Here is a 15,625-nt window from a genome sequence, read left to right on the forward strand (position 1 = left end):
AAAGGTGAAGACGCACATGCTCCCATGGAAAGAACAAGATATGCATATGAGAAGTACCGTGAAGTTAGAAGTCAAATTACTTCTGGTCGAACCTTTACAGTAAACTTTGACGAAGGAAAGAACAAAGAAGGCTTCATGGGTGTACTTGCTGCCATACAAGATGGAAATAAGAAAGGATACAATCTCAGATTGACCATAACAGATTTGGATGGTCACATTTACTATGCACATGGCAATGTCACAACAGCTGCAATGCTTCTTGACGCTTTCAAGACTACAAAGAGAGAACAAATGGTTGACTCCGACTCAGACATTTTGAATGCAATTGAAGGAATTGCAAGTGTCAAGTTCGAATGGTACCAACCTAACCCTCAAGCAGTCAGACAACATGCTGGATACTTCCCCTTCATAAATAAGTCTGACATTGACTTGACAAGGTATGGAATTTACAATTCAATTGAAACAATTGTCAATGAACCTTGCATTCTTACATGTCTCAGGAACTCTGGTCTTGTTACAGAAGAGAAGATGAAGTATCTTGAGTCATGTGTGAAGACAAGGTACATTCTCAGAGGTCAATTGGCAAAAATTGCACCGTTGGCAAATGTCAATATCCGAGTCAGCATACCTACAGCTAAAGGTTCTTCACATGACGACTATGTTGTTGACAAAGACTTACCATGGTTGAAGATTGTAATTGTCCACAACCACTTCATGTTGAACGAAAGTCTTACAAACCCATTGTTCGGAAAAGGCAAGTGCAACATTGTCAGAGCTGTAAACATTCTTTTCGAGAAAGGTTTGTTGGAACCAATTCCAGATGACAAGCTGACAGAAACTTTTGTACCAAAAGACGAAACAAACTTTTCATTGTTAGCAAGACCAAAAGTTGTTCCAGACAAAGTTCTAGTACAAAAGAAGTACACAATTCCACAAGGAGTTGGATTGTTCGGATACCAACCTGAACCAGAAGAACTTCCAATGAGGTTGCAAGAACTTCAAGATGCTATAAACAAACTTCCATTGAGACATCCAATTGACGTCAAATTGTATTGGAGAGCATCTGAGTTAGGTCAGAAGGTTTTATATGAAACAGGTTGCTTCGACGATGTTTATGAGATAACAGGAGAAGTTTCTCAGAAGATAAGAGACTCACTTGAATTTCCACAAACTGGACCAATTGGTTGCGACAAGTTCGACTCAGATGAAAAGATATACTATGTCGACCTTAACGCTGCATACATGAGGTTTGTCCAATATATTCCGACTGGAATTCCAAACGAAGATGGTGAGTTCCCGGGAAGGAACTATACAGTTGGAAAAGTCATACAACAACTGTATGATATTAGGAAAGCTTCAAACCCCAAACTTGCAATGACACTCAAATTGCTTATGAATTCGACATGGGGATATTCCATTAAGAAACCTCAAGAGATGAAGAGTAAACATTATGAGAAGGTCGACAACTTTGTTGAAAGGTTTTCTCCTTTTGTTTTGAAGTACGAATTCACTCAAGGTCAAAGTGGCTTAGTAACCACATTAAAACCTATTGTCGAACATTGGTCTTACCCTCAGTTCGCAAAAGCAGTCCTTGACAACTACAACAAATTCTTCTCCGAAGTCAAATCGAAAGTTGTGGTTTACTATGAGAACATTGACGCACTCATGACGAACGAAGAAGGATACAACAAACTCATTGAAATGGGAATGGTCGGTGAAAAGATGGGCTGTTTTAAGCTAGATAAGGTATTTTCCGAAGTTCATGTAATATCGAAAAGGAAATATTGGGGCATACTTGAAGACGGCACAGAAATAAAACATTGCATGAAGTAAAAACGTTTTTATATTCCTTCCTAGCTAATTTCCGTTTAATTTCATGGTCGCCCTCGGAGTCTTTGAATCGGACAGGTCGAGTTACACCATTCTTGGTCTCAAACTCATATATAACCTGTTTGTCTGTATTTTCGTCGACTATGGCACGAGACACGAACATTGACCAAACGGACAAAAAGTGTCATTTCGGATGGTCACGCAGCCAATCGCATTCGAGCACTTCGAAGAAGCCTTACGTTCCAAGGGAGAGGGTGTCTGGTGCAAGGCAGAGGTCATGAAACTCTACGAGCAGTACATCCTCAATGCCTGGGAGGACAAATCGTCCTTGGATTGGCAATTCTACCAACTCCTCTGGGACGACCTCCTACGCAACTGGGATAACGAAAGAGTCCAATTCAAAGGTCGGGAACTAATTTTGCAAATTACCCTTAATTTAACATACTTATCCAACTAAACACCTAAATTACTTGGGGTTTCCCCCTAAAATAAAATTTTTTACTCTTAGAACCACTCGAGGTTCTCCTTACGGTTGTTGAGCTTGTCACCGTCAATGTGTCTGACCCTCGACTTCTTGTCTGGATTTGGAACCCATTGCATTACCGACAAGCCTTCCCATGGAAACTGAACCGTAATTCCGAAGGTTAAGGTTCAAGTGTCCCAAGTTGTTGAGGACTGGGGTAAGAACCTTGCCTGTCGCCTTGTTGCGGATTTTGTATGGGTAGGGTTGGGAAATTTCGTAAGCGTCATCGACAACAAGGGTTGCCCAAACTTCCTTTTCTTCGTGTTTCTCTTCTTCTTCTTCCTCTTCTTCCTCTTCTTTGATAATACCTTCGGCAATTCTGTGTTCACGAAGTACGGTGTTGCATGTTCTGTCCTTTCCGAGTACCTTCCAGATGGCGTCTATCTCTTCGAAGAAACGGTAGATGAGTCGGGCAAGGTTTTGGTTCTCTATGTTGTATTGGCGCAAGGTTTCCGCGAAATCGTTCAGGACTTTCTTATTGGAAGCTTGGTTCGTGAGGACTTCGACTTTGAGATTGGTTATCTCTTCCATAAGACTACTTTGGAGAGTCTTAATGGTGTTTGACAGATGAGCGTTCAATTGGGCAATTTGAATTTGAACTGGGCGCTTTTCTGGCAACCTTGAAAGGACATCTGCCATTGAGTTTGGCTTCGGTGCTTGTTCGGACATCGAAAAAATGAAGTGGTTTGAGAATGGCGGTTTTACTTCAAAAAGCTTGTTATGACAGTTATGTCATACAACAAGTTTAAAATAATATCTTGTTCTTCTTCTGAACGTTTGTTGTCTCTTCCGATAAAAGTTTGGAACATGAGAACCAAAAAACGTTTTTTGAGGAACCGAAAGAGTTCAGGCAAACGTTCATATTCCGGATATGTTGGGAGCAGTTCGAAACATCTGAGCTGACTTTCGGACAAAATTGGGACAATGTCAACAAATTCATCTTTGTCGGACTGCTTGAAGTAAGTCCCTTACATGTAAGTAGCTCTGGTAAAGTCTTCTCATTTCTGCTAACTTTTGGAGTATAGCTTCGTAGTTTAGAAGTTTTAATTTTAATTGTCTTATTCCACTCTTGACATCTAAACGGTAAACTATCCATGAGGTCAAGAGTAGCTTTGGTAGCTTTAAGTGGAGCTATCTGTTCCTTGACCTCTGCAATTTTGGTTGCAATTGTGATTTGAGCTCCTTTAAGTTCGCCGTCTATGTCGTTCTCAACGTCTTCAACGATGGCTTGAAACTCTTCATCGGTCCATTCAGATTGGTGTGGGACGAATTTAACTTGCTTCATTCAAAAAATGAAAAAAAAATGTTTTTACTCTAAACGTTAAGGTTTACAGTACTGGTTGGATGTCGCCTTCACAGTTATGTAGAACGGCTGACCCGAGAAGTGAAGGAGAGACTGAATTGCCAATTTCATATGGGGTAGGGGGTTTCCTTGTTTGGTATTTTTATCCAAGGACGTTGTTTAGGAACTTAACAAGAGCTTCTCTTTTGGCGTCCTTTATGCCATCGTAGGCTGTCCCGTCTGGTATTTGAATTGGAATTCCAGTCGAAGTCTCGAGCTGAAGTGTAGACCTTCCAGAAATAGTGGTGAACTTGACCTTGGGCTTCATTACCCTGCGCAAGTAGTCTTTTACGCAGTCGTTAATTTCAATTAGGTAAATTGCCTCGTCAAATCCTTCTGGCATTCCGAGTCCTTCCATCCGACAGGAAAATATTTTCCCGACAACTGGAAAAAATTTTCCGGACAAAGGGAAAAATTTTTCCTTCCGACAGGAAGAACTCTTCCAGTTGTCCGTCCGTAAACCATTCAAATTTTTCGAAAATTGAGAACTTTTTGGTCGAACTTCAGAAAAAGTTTTTCCTTCCAACAGAAAAAGTTCTTCCTTCCGACAGAAAAAGTTTCCTTCCGACAGAAAAAGTTCTTCCTTCCGACAGGAAAAATTTTTCCTTCCGACAGGACACAAACGGATGACTGACGTTCCTCTTCCTGAATGCCTTCCAAAGCCAGAAGAACCGAAAGCTGCAGAACCACAACAGTCTCCTCAGCAACCTCATTCCAGCAAGTCCCTCCACCAAATTACTACCAATTTCCATCTCAAGGTTACTACCAATTTCCACCTCAAGGTTACTACCCACCACAAGGCTTCCCGAACTACCCTCCTCCTCAGCCTATGCCTTACTTCCCCAACCCTTGGATGTTCCAGCAAGCTCCACCCAGCAATTCCAATCTCAATCCAAATCGAAGAGAGACCAAGAGTTCGAAGAAGGTCTGAACCGCTTACGCAAAGATTATGCCACAGCCCCGATGGAAGACGACAGGCTTTTCAGTCTCTTCCCTCAAATCGACCGATTCGACTCGTACCACAGATTCAGTTCGTGACCGTGACGACTACCTCAAGCAGTCTGAGAGACTCTTCATCCTACAATCATTTACAGTTGGAGCTCTCAAGAACATGCGCAATTACGAAGGTCAGACACCAGCTGGAGACCGCAAAAACAGACGTACTCGCAAGAGCCGTCCAGCTCGTCAAAACAAAGACTGAGATAGTCGACTTCATTCTTGCAGCTTGCCCATACAAGTAAAAAAAATAAACAATTACGAGTTAAACTTTTTATTCTTTCTTTTCTGAGTTGTTTAGAGCTGGTTTCTCTTGTAGGAACCTTTCGTACTCTTCCATGGTCATGTAATTGCGAATTTTGTACGCAATTCCAGGTTCGTTGTGTTTGAACCTTACGTATGTAACGCTTCCATCCTCCTCAGGGAAGTAAGCTGCTAACATCTGACCAAGTTTTCTCGGTGACTCGGAGCTCATAAAAATGTCACTTTTTAAACGTTAAGTTTTTAGTCTTATTTTACCCTTTGTTTACCCTTTGTTTGTCAAGGTAGTATTGGAGTGCAATTTCTCCAAATTCTCTGTGTCGGAGTTCTTCAGCATTTCCAAGGTGTACCTGGAGAACTCAAAAGAAGTTGTCAAGAAGATACTGCCATGCTGCTCTTCTGAGTTCGTCGGTATTTTGGAAGTGTTGCACCTTCGAGTCTTCGGACATGAAAAAAATGACACTTTTCATGAATTTCCTTAAGACAAAAAAATAAAGTTAGTTTTATTTTTATTTATTTTTTTATTTTGTATGTAAGAACAGAAATGACAAACATTGAGTTTGAAACAGTTAAAAAGATAGACAATGACACCAAATTGGTTAGAATAGGTGATTTAAACGTAAGATACTCAAAGAAATACAAACAAATATTCTTTGTCAGACATTATATCTCCATCTGGAAAGAAAACAAAGGACTGGGTTAGAATTGCTTCTAGTCAGAAAATTTTGACAAGAAATCCTGAGCTTATGATATCGGTAAGATTCTATGGAACTACAGCATATCTCATCGACAAAAGTCTTATACCAATAGTTTTGTTATGGATTGACCCAGTTGTTGGATATAACTTCATAACATATGGTTCATTCGATACGGAACGTTGCAGTGAAGGCTTACTTTACATCGTTCAGAAACCGAAGGACTTCAATACAAAGAGATATAAGATAGGAAGAACATATAATATAACTCAAAGATATGACAGTACAGTCAATAGAGTCAAGGTTGTGTTCGTTAATGATATGAGAGCTGCAGAAACAGAACTACTTGAAAAGTTTGAGAAAATGTATGGTGCTCCCATAAAAGGTAAAGAAACGTTTGAAGTAGATGAGATAGATAAAGCTATAAAATTATTGACGAAGTTGCTGAAAAATACATGTAAAGCGTTTATTTTTGGTCTTTTGTGAAAGATAGAAAAAATAACGCTAATTTTTTATAAAATTTGACGAAGTGCAAATCTTCACTTCGTGTCATAATGTAAAAATAACGCTAATTTTTTATAAAATTTGACGAAGTGCAAATCTTCACTTCGTGTCATAATGTAAAAATAACGTTTACCATGTAAAACGGTTGTGAAAAAAAGAGGTGAGAAAACAGGTGAGAAAACAGCGAGTAGGTAAAAAACCTTAGTCGCCAAAACTCTATGAAAACAGTGAAGAACAGCGAGTACGTAAAAAAACGTAGTCGCCAAAACTCTATGAAAACAGTGAAGAACAGCGAGACCGACTTTTTTCGGGGTCGCCAAAACTCTATGAAAACAGTGAAAAATAACAGAGTATTTTGACAACTTCAAACAAGCAGAGTAAATGAACTCTTTATTTTTCAAGCTTGACTTTTTACAATTTGAACTTTGTTTGCGTAGATATGAATTCTGAAAGAAGTATGAGGGTCTTGTATGACTTTGTACTTCTCCCATAGTTCATATCTGTCAAACTTACCTGCCATGGACTCTTTCATAAGTTCCATGAAATCGTCTTCGGACAATCCGGGGAAAAGTACAATGTCAGTAAGTATTCTCTTTACATCCTTACTTAAACTCTTTGCTGTCTGTACACAAATGACAACTGAGATGTTAAAGTGTCTGAGCTTCTTAAGAATTCGACACATATCTTGTTCTCTATTCTTAAGCAAAGGATGAGAAGCAAAGTCATCTAAGATAAGAAGACATCTATGAGGGTAAGTCTTCCAATCGTAAGATTGCAATTTCTTCGAAATGTATTCTATCTCTTTCTGTTTGTTTCTGAAGTGTTTCTTCTCTAATATTCTCTGCATTTCCTCATTTGGGTCTTTGAACTTAGAATTTATATACTCATTTATAGCATTATACTTCAAAACTCTTCTTTGGTACTTCTTTATCCAATCTAACAACTCAGAGTCTTTTATACATACTAACTTAGACTTCTTTATAATATCTTTGAACGAATTGACGGTTTGGTCAAATTGACCAGAAGTACTACAAATGACAACTAACTCATAGAATGGGTTCTTCTCATCTAGTTCTTGTTGTTGTGCAGCCATTTTAAGATAAGTGAAAGTCTTACCCGACCCAGGTGGTGCAATTAGACCTGTTATACCATTCTGAGCAAATAAGAACTTGTCATGTATAGGCTTTATCTGAGCATTTTCTAACTTCCTCTTGTTCTTGTTTAAAACATTCTCAAATTTCTTGTCAATGTCAGCAAACTTTTTTTCTAACATATTTTTAGAAAAATTAAAATTTTTATCTTTTAGAAAATGTCTAGCGATTTCGCTATCTATATTCGAGACAAGCTTTTCGACAGCAAAACATCTGTCGACCATAAAATCTTACATAGTGTAAACAAGAAAGGTGAATTTGTTCTAAAGTTCTGTTTCTGGGAATATGACAAGAACCATAAAACATTAAGCAGAGAAGTCTTAAAATTTGTCAATGACAGACTTGTTGACAGAGATGACGCCTCTTGGAAAGATGAAGTCCAACAAAACTTCTTAGAATGCAAAGAAGACACATGCGCTGTTCTTGAAGATGAAATAGAAAACAGAATAGAAGAGCTATTAAAGGACAAAGAACTTTTACATAAATATAGTTGCGCCAAATTTGACATAACTCCACCAGAAAAGAAGAAGAAAGAAAAGAAAGAAAAGAAAGTAGAAGAAGAGAAGAAAGAACCTGAACCAGTTCCAGAGAAAAAGAAATTTGACATGTAAAAATAAAATTTTATTTTTAGAACATTTCTGGGTCAATGTCAATGTTCTCTTCCTCTTTAGGAGCAAACACTGGCTTAGACTCTAAAATCTTTTTACCCAATTTACCTTGAACTTCTACAACTTTAGACTCATAATATTCATAGTCGTCTGCTTTCTTTGGTTCATAAGGTATAACAAGTTTGTATGCTTTGCCTTCTTTAAGGTTTGAAAACCTTCTGTCAAAACTTTCTTTGACTGCTAACAAACCTTCTATGTCTAAGTCTTCAAATTTCGCACCATTTTTAGTCACAATAGCAAACTTAACTGGTTCGATGTTCCAAACTTTGCTGAATGAAGACTTTTCAAAATGGTAGAAGTAAACATTCAAATATGTGAATGGGTCTAGTTCTTCTTTAAGTCCTGACATGTACTTGTTTACTGAGATGAATTTTGCCATCTTTTTCTATCGGATAAAAAAAATATTTTTTTTAAAATTTACTCAGATAAAAATTTTCTTTGTATATACACCATTCTGTACGTCTAAAAGACTTTTGACATTTGCCAAGAATGTTCGTTTAGACGCTGTCATATAACCATATTCTTGACAATATTGTTTATACGAATCGTACAATGACCTTTCATCTAAACACTCAAAGTCAGTTTCATCTATGAACAGTTCATATACACTCTTGTTTGCTTCTAACAATGTTTGTCTCTCTTCGGTATGTGGAATTTGTCTTGGATTGAACTTTGAAATATCTAATGTCATAAAATATGAGAACAAGTGGTTGTAAAAGTCAGATGTCAAAGTTTCTGCTAAGTCGTCAAAATATTCTGTATCTTGCATATGAGAATCTGACGTTCTGACAACTACATATCTTCTGTCAGAACTTTCTAACTTCATCGGAACAGCATTGTTTGAAACCATAATGAAGTTTGCAACATTTTCACAAACTCTTTGGTCTTTATATTTCTTTCAACAACTCCAACTTTGTCTGTTATAAGACTCTTCAAAGCATCTGAGTTTAAAACTTTTGTTGTATCTATACTTTGAAGTTCGTTACATACTATAAGTTTCATATTCTCTATTGAGGAGTTAAACTTGCCACAGATGTTTTCTAAGTTTGTCATATTCGGTTCGAATAGCCTTCTAACAGTTTGCATAAAATATCTGTAAAGAATGTGTTCTTACCAGTTCCTTGTTTTCCAATTATAATGAGAGCAGTTTCATTTTTAGCACTTGGATGTTGTAAGATGTTTGCAAACCAACATAAGATATACTCATAGACTCTTTCGTTTCCATTGCATATAATTTCTTTGACATGGTCTAACCAAGCTTCTATAATATTTTCTTTCCATTCTACTTGTTCGTATTTATATCCAGTGAAGATAGAATAGAAGTTTGGAGAAGGTGTATAGAACTTTATACCTCGAACTGAAAAATCTTCAAGTTTGACAATAAGATATCCCAAGCATCTAACATCTTCATGCCAACTTGTACGACTTTTATTTTCTTAAGTTTCTGTCTACATTCTTGTTCTGAAACTATTGTTGCTTTAGGTTTGTTAAAGACTACATCCCATTCTTTCATACATAACATTCTGGGGCAGAGTCGACATAAATGACTAAACGTTTCAAATTCTCGACTGCTTTGTTATAGTCTAAATGGACACATATTTCTGAATGCTTGGAAGTCATAAAAATCTGAAACATCTATTCTGTACATTTTTATAAAAATAAAAAAAATATTTTTTTTTATTCTTGACTTTGTTGTTGCATTTGTTGCATTTGTTGTTCTTGAGCTATTTGTTGTTGAAGTTGTTCTTGTAATACAATACTTTCACCAGTTGCATCTTCCAATTCGAAACTTTCTGCCGTCATTGACAAATACATAGGACATAAAAGTTTTACAGGAACAAAGTTTGCGTCAACTAATGTCAACGTTATACTTGCCAAAGTGTTTGAGTTCACTAAGGTTGAAAATTCTGCATTCGAATGAACAATAGGCAAACCAGCAGAGAAAGTATTGTTTATACGCATAAGTATCTTTTGGTCATAATAGTTTCTGTCGACATTCGAATAACACTTTGAACCTAAGTTTGAAACAATATATAAGATTGGTGTGCTTAATGTCAATGGAATAGACATTCCTTGTATGACACCTTTTCCTGTTATAGGAAACTGTTGGTAGTAAAAACCAGAAATAAGTTTTGTATTATAGCTCATATCGTTTATAGTAAACTCAGTCGGACATCCAAACATAATGAAACCTGCTCTAGTTGCAGCACATGTTACACCCGTACTTAAAGTATTAAATAAGTCAACAAAACCTGTTGGTGGTATATCTGAGTAAGTATCTTCAAAGGAGTATTTTTTACCATTCACAACAATAAAGTCTTCTGGTGTCAAAAGAGCAAAACAGGCTTTAGTCGTCATTGTGTTTAAGTTAGTTTACAATATCGTCCTTGAGGACTTTGTAAGTTTGTTGTTATAGAATTATATGACTCAGGGTTTTTAGTCGTAATAGTATAAACCATTATGTCTTCTGCCATTTACTTAGCAAATAAATTTAATGAAATGTTGTGGTCGTCAAATATTTTTATGACGTCTGGGAAACTATACTTTAAGTTCAACGTTTCACCTCCTTTCATAACGTATATCTTGTCAATGACATTATATGAAACACCACAGCAACTAATGTCGGGTTCTATTTCTTTGATGTTTATATCGTCTGCCTCTGTCAAAAGTTTCAATAGTTCTTTCAAAACTTCATGAGGTGCAATGACATATGAGTTCACTTTTACAGGGTTGTGTTCGACCAAGTTTAACATTATACCTAAAGCTTGACAAATCTTCTCCTGAGTTTGAAGTTTGTCTTTCAGTTGTTGGTAGTCGTTTCGAATATCTGCAACAGAACTTAAGTCTCTGCTAACTTCAGGATATGTTGGTTGTTCTTTTACAGGAACAATTGTTATACCATCTTCGTCTTCGTATGGTTTCCCCACTTCAACATCTCTGTCTTTGACATTGACAACAACACTTTGACTGTTTGTTTGAGTTGGTGAATTTAACTTCACATCTGCCACCGCCATTAAACCTTTTGAAACACTTACGCTTCTATTTTTCGGAAATGACATTTTACTTAGAATAAAAAGATGGACGTATTCGAGTATCTCTTCGAATTGAAGCAGAACAAAGTTTACACACACAAACAATACAAATACATTGACAGAATAGTTCTTTATACAAACAATGGTAAATGTTATAGAATAGCAGTCTTTGCTGAACCAAAATATTTTCATAAAGCAAAGAAAGTTGGTATAACTGAAATGGTGAAAGTTCTTGAAGCGACAAAAATATAACAACAAAACTTACAGATATTTCTAAAGGTAAGTTTATCTACAATATTATGTCAAAACTGGCGTACTGTCAATATTTGACGGAGAGAAGTCAGTTCAAGAACAACTTACTGACCTGCTGCCAAAATCTGCTCGATGGAAGCTGTCGTTATGCCAATCTGAGGAGCCCCAGCAGGTTTCATCGAACGAATCTTCAAAAGAGCATCTTCCGTGAAAAGTGCTATTGGTTTTGTAAACTTCTTTGCTCTCAGTTCATCTGGACCGTCTCTGTCACCAGTATATTGTATTTGTACAGTACCAACAGTTGAAATACCACCCATAAAGTCTTCTGAGTCAGCAAATGGAATGCCAAGCCAAAAGTTTGAACGGTCTCCATTTGTATATTGAGTTTTTTGACCTCCTGTATGAGTCCATACTTTCACATATGGCATAATAGAACTTTGCATTTCAGGGTTAATGGTTGTTGTGAAGTTGTTGTTAAAGTTCATAGCATCTAATGTCAAGTTGTATGACCTCATATCCTCAACTGTAGAATATTCTTCTCTTGGATAATATTTGCCATCTATGTTTATATGATATTTAATACCGGGGTTGTAGAAACAAGAATAGTCATTTATAGTTCGTCTGAACAGTACAAACATAGTATCTGCATGTTTCATTGCAGTTGTTAAAGCAATATCTGTTCTTGCACCTGGGTCAGCACTTTGGTTTCCAACTTCACCTGCAAAGTCTTTGACAGATATTTGGTGTATAGGGAACATAAGTGGAACTGCAATATATTTGGCAGCTAAAGCATTTGAAATATCTGGGTCCAACATATAGACTGCAAGTCTGCTTTCTATTCTCTTGCATTCAAATTTTTCGCATGTGAACTTAACTGGGTCCCAAGCAGTTCCAGCAGCATTGAAATAATAGTTTACTTCATTGTTGAAGTTTGAGAAACCAAAGTCTAAGTCAACTTTGTCTTTGCAAAATTCGGCGAATGACGTTTGATTTGTTCCCTTTACGTCTGTAATAGTGAATGGGTCTTGTGTTGGTGCAATGACTAAGTTATTTTTGCTTGGAGTAAGTTCGATAGAAATTTTTCCTGCCCAGTTTGGCAAGTATCTTAAAAACCTGAAGATGAGGAAAGATGACAAAGGAACTCTAAGTTTCAGTTTTACTTTAGTGCAGCAGTTTCTGAACCAGAAAGGTTAACATAAACTCCTGGAACGTTAGGGTCAAGTCTTCTTATTTTCTCAATATTTGCATACTGGTCTGTTTGTTCTCTAGCTTGTGGTTGTACTGAGTTTCTCAAAGCGAACCATTCATAGTTTGCCCATGTTACTGTTTGAACTAAGTCAGAGTTAGAATATATCTTATATCCCATGAAAACTTCTGGAGCATATTGGTATCCGACATAGAAAATTCCATTGCAACCTTTCTTGTCAGACAACTTGGCAGAAGGTTTTATTTCAATGTCTTGTTCCACGTATAAGAATGAGTTGTCAATAGAAATAATATGAAACCTGTCGCAAGCAATATCTACTGTTGTTGAAGAACCTTCTCCAAACTCACCTACGTTTCCATAAGAAACAGCAGTTGTATATTCGTAAGTTCCAGGAACTATTTCTGACCTTCTAATGGCATTGTCGCATTCGTTATACCATTCGGAAACATTTCCGTTCATGGCATCCAAAACTGTTGGCGTTATATTCTGAGCGGCGTACATTTCATATGGGTAAAAATATAGAATAGTTGGATTTATGTGTCATAATAGAACCCACTCGGACCAAGCTTTACTTTCTTCCTGACTGAGTTTTTAACTCTTCTTTTTCCTTCATTGCCACTACTTTCACTAGATGAAGTTACTTCTTCACTACTTTCACTTTGTTCTACTCTTCTCTTTGGTGTCGCTTTTGGTAACTTGCCCTCTGCTTCAAGTTGTTGCATCTTTGCCTCATGTTCACCTAGTATGTTGTAAATTTCCCATGTCCTTTTTGCCTTTGGGCTCTGGTCGCCCATCTCAGGTAACCTATATCCTAGAAAGATTTTGTCATAGTTTGTATTTGAGTCTTCGCGTATTGTTTGCATGACTCTTTCCTGAGTTTCCGGTTCAAGCTCTTCAAACAGAGCTTGTCCATATGGAATAAGCTCGTTTCCAAATATATGTTTTTGTAGCCATTCTGGTTTTCTTTCCATGTTACCAATAATATCTTTTGTGAATGGGAAAGCTTTTACCCAATGTTTCAGTCTTGCGTCATTTATTTCTGTAGTTGGTTTTATTTTGTCAAGGAACATGTTTTTCAATACTAACATTTCATTTGGTACTGTCCATTTGAGTTTTCTTAAATATTCATCCCTTCTCAGTTCATTGTCTGCAAAGTAAGTTTTTATGACATTTTGTAAACTTTCGTTTGCAAGGTCATGTACAATAGGTTCTCTCTTCTTCTCCCTAACTTTCTTTCTAAACTCTTCACCAAATATACCATCTCTATGGTTCTGTGTAGTTCTTTGAGATAAATGTTCTAGAACGTCAGGTGTTATATTTCCATCAGCCATGTTCATTTCATACTGGTCCAAAATATCTGCATGTTTCATATCTTTCAATGGCATTAAAGCCGCGCTGAAAATACCAGCTATATCTGGTTCACCATTCACTTCCATTGCGTCTACAACTTCTTGGAATTGTGGTTGTAAGTTTATGAACCACCTATCCGGATTAGCTTTATGACCCCATCTCATTGTAGTTCCATAGTCTGCAGAAACAAAAGTAGGTTTGTTTCCATATTGGTTAGGTTCTGAATGAACTTTAAACAATGTTTCATTTCTATATGTTTTGTTGAAATTTAACCTTTTATTTTCACCGAGTTCAGCCAAAGATTGAACGTTATATGGTCGTAAGTAAAAAGGATTGTTGTATTTGCGTACACTTTCTTTCAGTTCTTCCATTCTATGCTGAATATTTTCATCTGATGTTGGAGTCTTTTGTATGTCGGCGAACATTTTTCGATATTCTTCTACTATGTCAGCTGAATTTTTCTTAGACTCTTGGAAAGATTCCATATTCTCCGCATACTCTTGTTGAGGGTCAAGATTTTTCGGCTGTTCCAAATCTTCATCTAGTTCTGTGAAGTTAGTTTCCAAAGGAGGGACTTGTTCGTTTCCTTCAGGCTCTTCTAGCTGTTGTTGCTGAACTATTTCTTCCATGTCTGGTTGTATCTGAACTTCTTCCTGTGGAGTTTCTTGTACCTCATCTGCTGGCATTTCATATATTCCGAGACCGTTTTTAACAAGTTCCCTATTTAAGCCATCCGCATTCATAACCTTTCTTCTTTCGTTCCGTCTCTATTTTTTACGCGTTTCATGAAGATAGTTGAATTATCATTTATCTCTGACACCAAATATCTCGGAGTAAATTCATCATGTCATTTGGATGATATGCTATTAAATCATATCCCTTAGCGAGCTTGTATTTTCCAGGTTTGAAATTATATCCCATTTGGTGCTGAACCATAAAGCTAAATAGGTTCGGGTCAGTATTTCCTTCCTTGAACTTTCTAATAGCTTCTTTATATCTGTCACTAAAGTCAAGAGTATCTGGGTAACCATAATTTCCTTAAGCATTTTTAAGAATTCTTGGTTTCCTTGTTCTCTACTTCTTTTATGTCCTTGCTCTGTTTGTGGTCAGTGTTTTGAACTGTTGGTTGTGGTGCAGTGTTTTGAACTGTTGGTTGTGGTGCTGGATTTTGAACTGTTGGTTGTGGTGCAGTGTTTTGAACTGTTGTTGTTGTGTTGTTGTTGTGTTGGTTTTGGTGCATGCCTGTGTCTGTGTCCATGTGACGATGTAAATGTTTTAGGTAGTCCTGGTGCAGGTGCTTCTCTTGGAGGGTTTGGTGGTATATAAGTTCCACCAGCTGGCACATATGTTCCATCTGCAGCATAATGTCCTACCTGACTTTTCGTTTTAAGAAAGCATTTACTAGGTCTGTTTTGGTCTGTTGTAACTCTTTTTCTTGACTTTCCACAACAGTTGCTCTAACGGCGTCATAGGCACTTTGAACTGCCTGTCTCGTTGCTGCATCTGTTATTTTCGTCATATTTTGTGCTACTTCTCTTAACTCGTTTGTCGAAACCTTCAGACTTCAGTTTCTTTCCAGATGAGAAGTCGTTCACTAGTTTCACCTTACTATGAAGAGCTTCGAAGGCGTTCTTAAAGTCAGCATTCATTAAAGCTTCATTTGAACTGTCTTCATCCGCTTGTATTTTTGTCCTTATTGACCCTATAAGTTGGGCTGCTTTGGCGTTGGCTTGGGCATCTAACCAGTCATTATTAGCTTTTATATATTCTGCGCTTTTCATTGCCTTTTGCATGGCTGCGTCGTTATTTTTACT

General features: G+C 37.1%; 8 protein-coding genes and 6 pseudogenes across 14 annotated transcripts, besides 1 other annotated feature; 4 read left to right on the forward strand and 10 right to left on the reverse strand.

The window, feature by feature from the left end:
* Positions 1 to 14,032: part of a mobile genetic element that runs on past the window's edge.
* TVAGG3_1042240 (uncharacterized protein) lies at positions 25 to 1,080 on the forward strand (the record flags this gene model as incomplete). Its single annotated transcript, XM_051255536.1, has 1 exon — positions 25 to 1,080. A coding segment is annotated over one exon (1,056 nt), but the record flags the coding sequence as incomplete, so codon positions are not given.
* Positions 2,024 to 2,287, forward strand: TVAGG3_1042250 (uncharacterized protein; the record flags this gene model as incomplete). Its single annotated transcript, XM_051255537.1, has 1 exon — positions 2,024 to 2,287. One exon carries the CDS (start codon positions 2,024 to 2,026, stop codon positions 2,285 to 2,287), a length of 264 nt encoding a protein of 87 aa, XP_051081111.1.
* On the reverse strand, positions 2,335 to 3,022 carry TVAGG3_1042260 (annotated as a pseudogene). The gene has a single exon. A coding segment is annotated over exon 1 (688 nt).
* On the reverse strand, positions 3,724 to 4,053 carry TVAGG3_1042270 (annotated as a pseudogene). The gene has a single exon. A coding segment is annotated over exon 1 (330 nt).
* On the forward strand, positions 4,549 to 4,936 carry TVAGG3_1042280 (annotated as a pseudogene). Its single transcript has one exon. A coding segment is annotated over exon 1 (388 nt).
* TVAGG3_1042290 (uncharacterized protein) lies at positions 4,966 to 5,166 on the reverse strand (the record flags this gene model as incomplete). The annotated part of the gene is made up of 1 exon (XM_051255538.1): positions 4,966 to 5,166. The coding sequence occupies one exon, from the start codon at positions 5,164 to 5,166 to the stop codon at positions 4,966 to 4,968; it is 201 nt and encodes a 66-aa protein (XP_051081112.1).
* TVAGG3_1042300 (protein of unknown function, DUF4106 family) lies at positions 6,549 to 6,998 on the reverse strand (the record flags this gene model as incomplete). The annotated part of the gene is made up of 1 exon (XM_051255539.1): positions 6,549 to 6,998. The coding sequence occupies one exon, from the start codon at positions 6,996 to 6,998 to the stop codon at positions 6,549 to 6,551; it is 450 nt and encodes a 149-aa protein (XP_051081113.1).
* Positions 7,461 to 7,913, forward strand: TVAGG3_1042310 (uncharacterized protein; the record flags this gene model as incomplete). The annotated part of the gene is made up of 1 exon (XM_051255540.1): positions 7,461 to 7,913. One exon carries the CDS (start codon positions 7,461 to 7,463, stop codon positions 7,911 to 7,913), a length of 453 nt encoding a protein of 150 aa, XP_051081114.1.
* TVAGG3_1042320 (protein of unknown function, DUF4108 family) lies at positions 7,930 to 8,349 on the reverse strand (the record flags this gene model as incomplete). Its single annotated transcript, XM_051255541.1, has 1 exon — positions 7,930 to 8,349. The coding sequence occupies one exon, from the start codon at positions 8,347 to 8,349 to the stop codon at positions 7,930 to 7,932; it is 420 nt and encodes a 139-aa protein (XP_051081115.1).
* Positions 8,388 to 9,618, reverse strand: TVAGG3_1042330 (annotated as a pseudogene). The gene has a single exon. A coding segment is annotated over exon 1 (1,231 nt).
* TVAGG3_1042340 lies at positions 9,648 to 10,444 on the reverse strand (annotated as a pseudogene). The gene has a single exon. A coding segment is annotated over exon 1 (797 nt).
* TVAGG3_1042350 (protein of unknown function, DUF4106 family) lies at positions 10,499 to 10,984 on the reverse strand (the record flags this gene model as incomplete). The annotated part of the gene is made up of 1 exon (XM_051255542.1): positions 10,499 to 10,984. A coding segment is annotated over one exon (486 nt), but the record flags the coding sequence as incomplete, so codon positions are not given.
* TVAGG3_1042360 (protein of unknown function, DUF4106 family) lies at positions 11,359 to 11,769 on the reverse strand (the record flags this gene model as incomplete). The annotated part of the gene is made up of 1 exon (XM_051255543.1): positions 11,359 to 11,769. The coding sequence occupies one exon, from the start codon at positions 11,767 to 11,769 to the stop codon at positions 11,359 to 11,361; it is 411 nt and encodes a 136-aa protein (XP_051081117.1).
* Positions 11,943 to 12,820, reverse strand: TVAGG3_1042370 (annotated as a pseudogene). The gene has a single exon. A coding segment is annotated over exon 1 (878 nt).
* Positions 14,033 to 15,625: the final 1,593 nt, after the last annotated feature.

Source organism: Trichomonas vaginalis, chromosome I, assembly GCF_026262505.1.
Source record: "Trichomonas vaginalis G3 chromosome I, whole genome shotgun sequence".
In the NCBI taxonomy this organism is placed as follows: Eukaryota; Parabasalia; order Trichomonadida; family Trichomonadidae; genus Trichomonas; species Trichomonas vaginalis.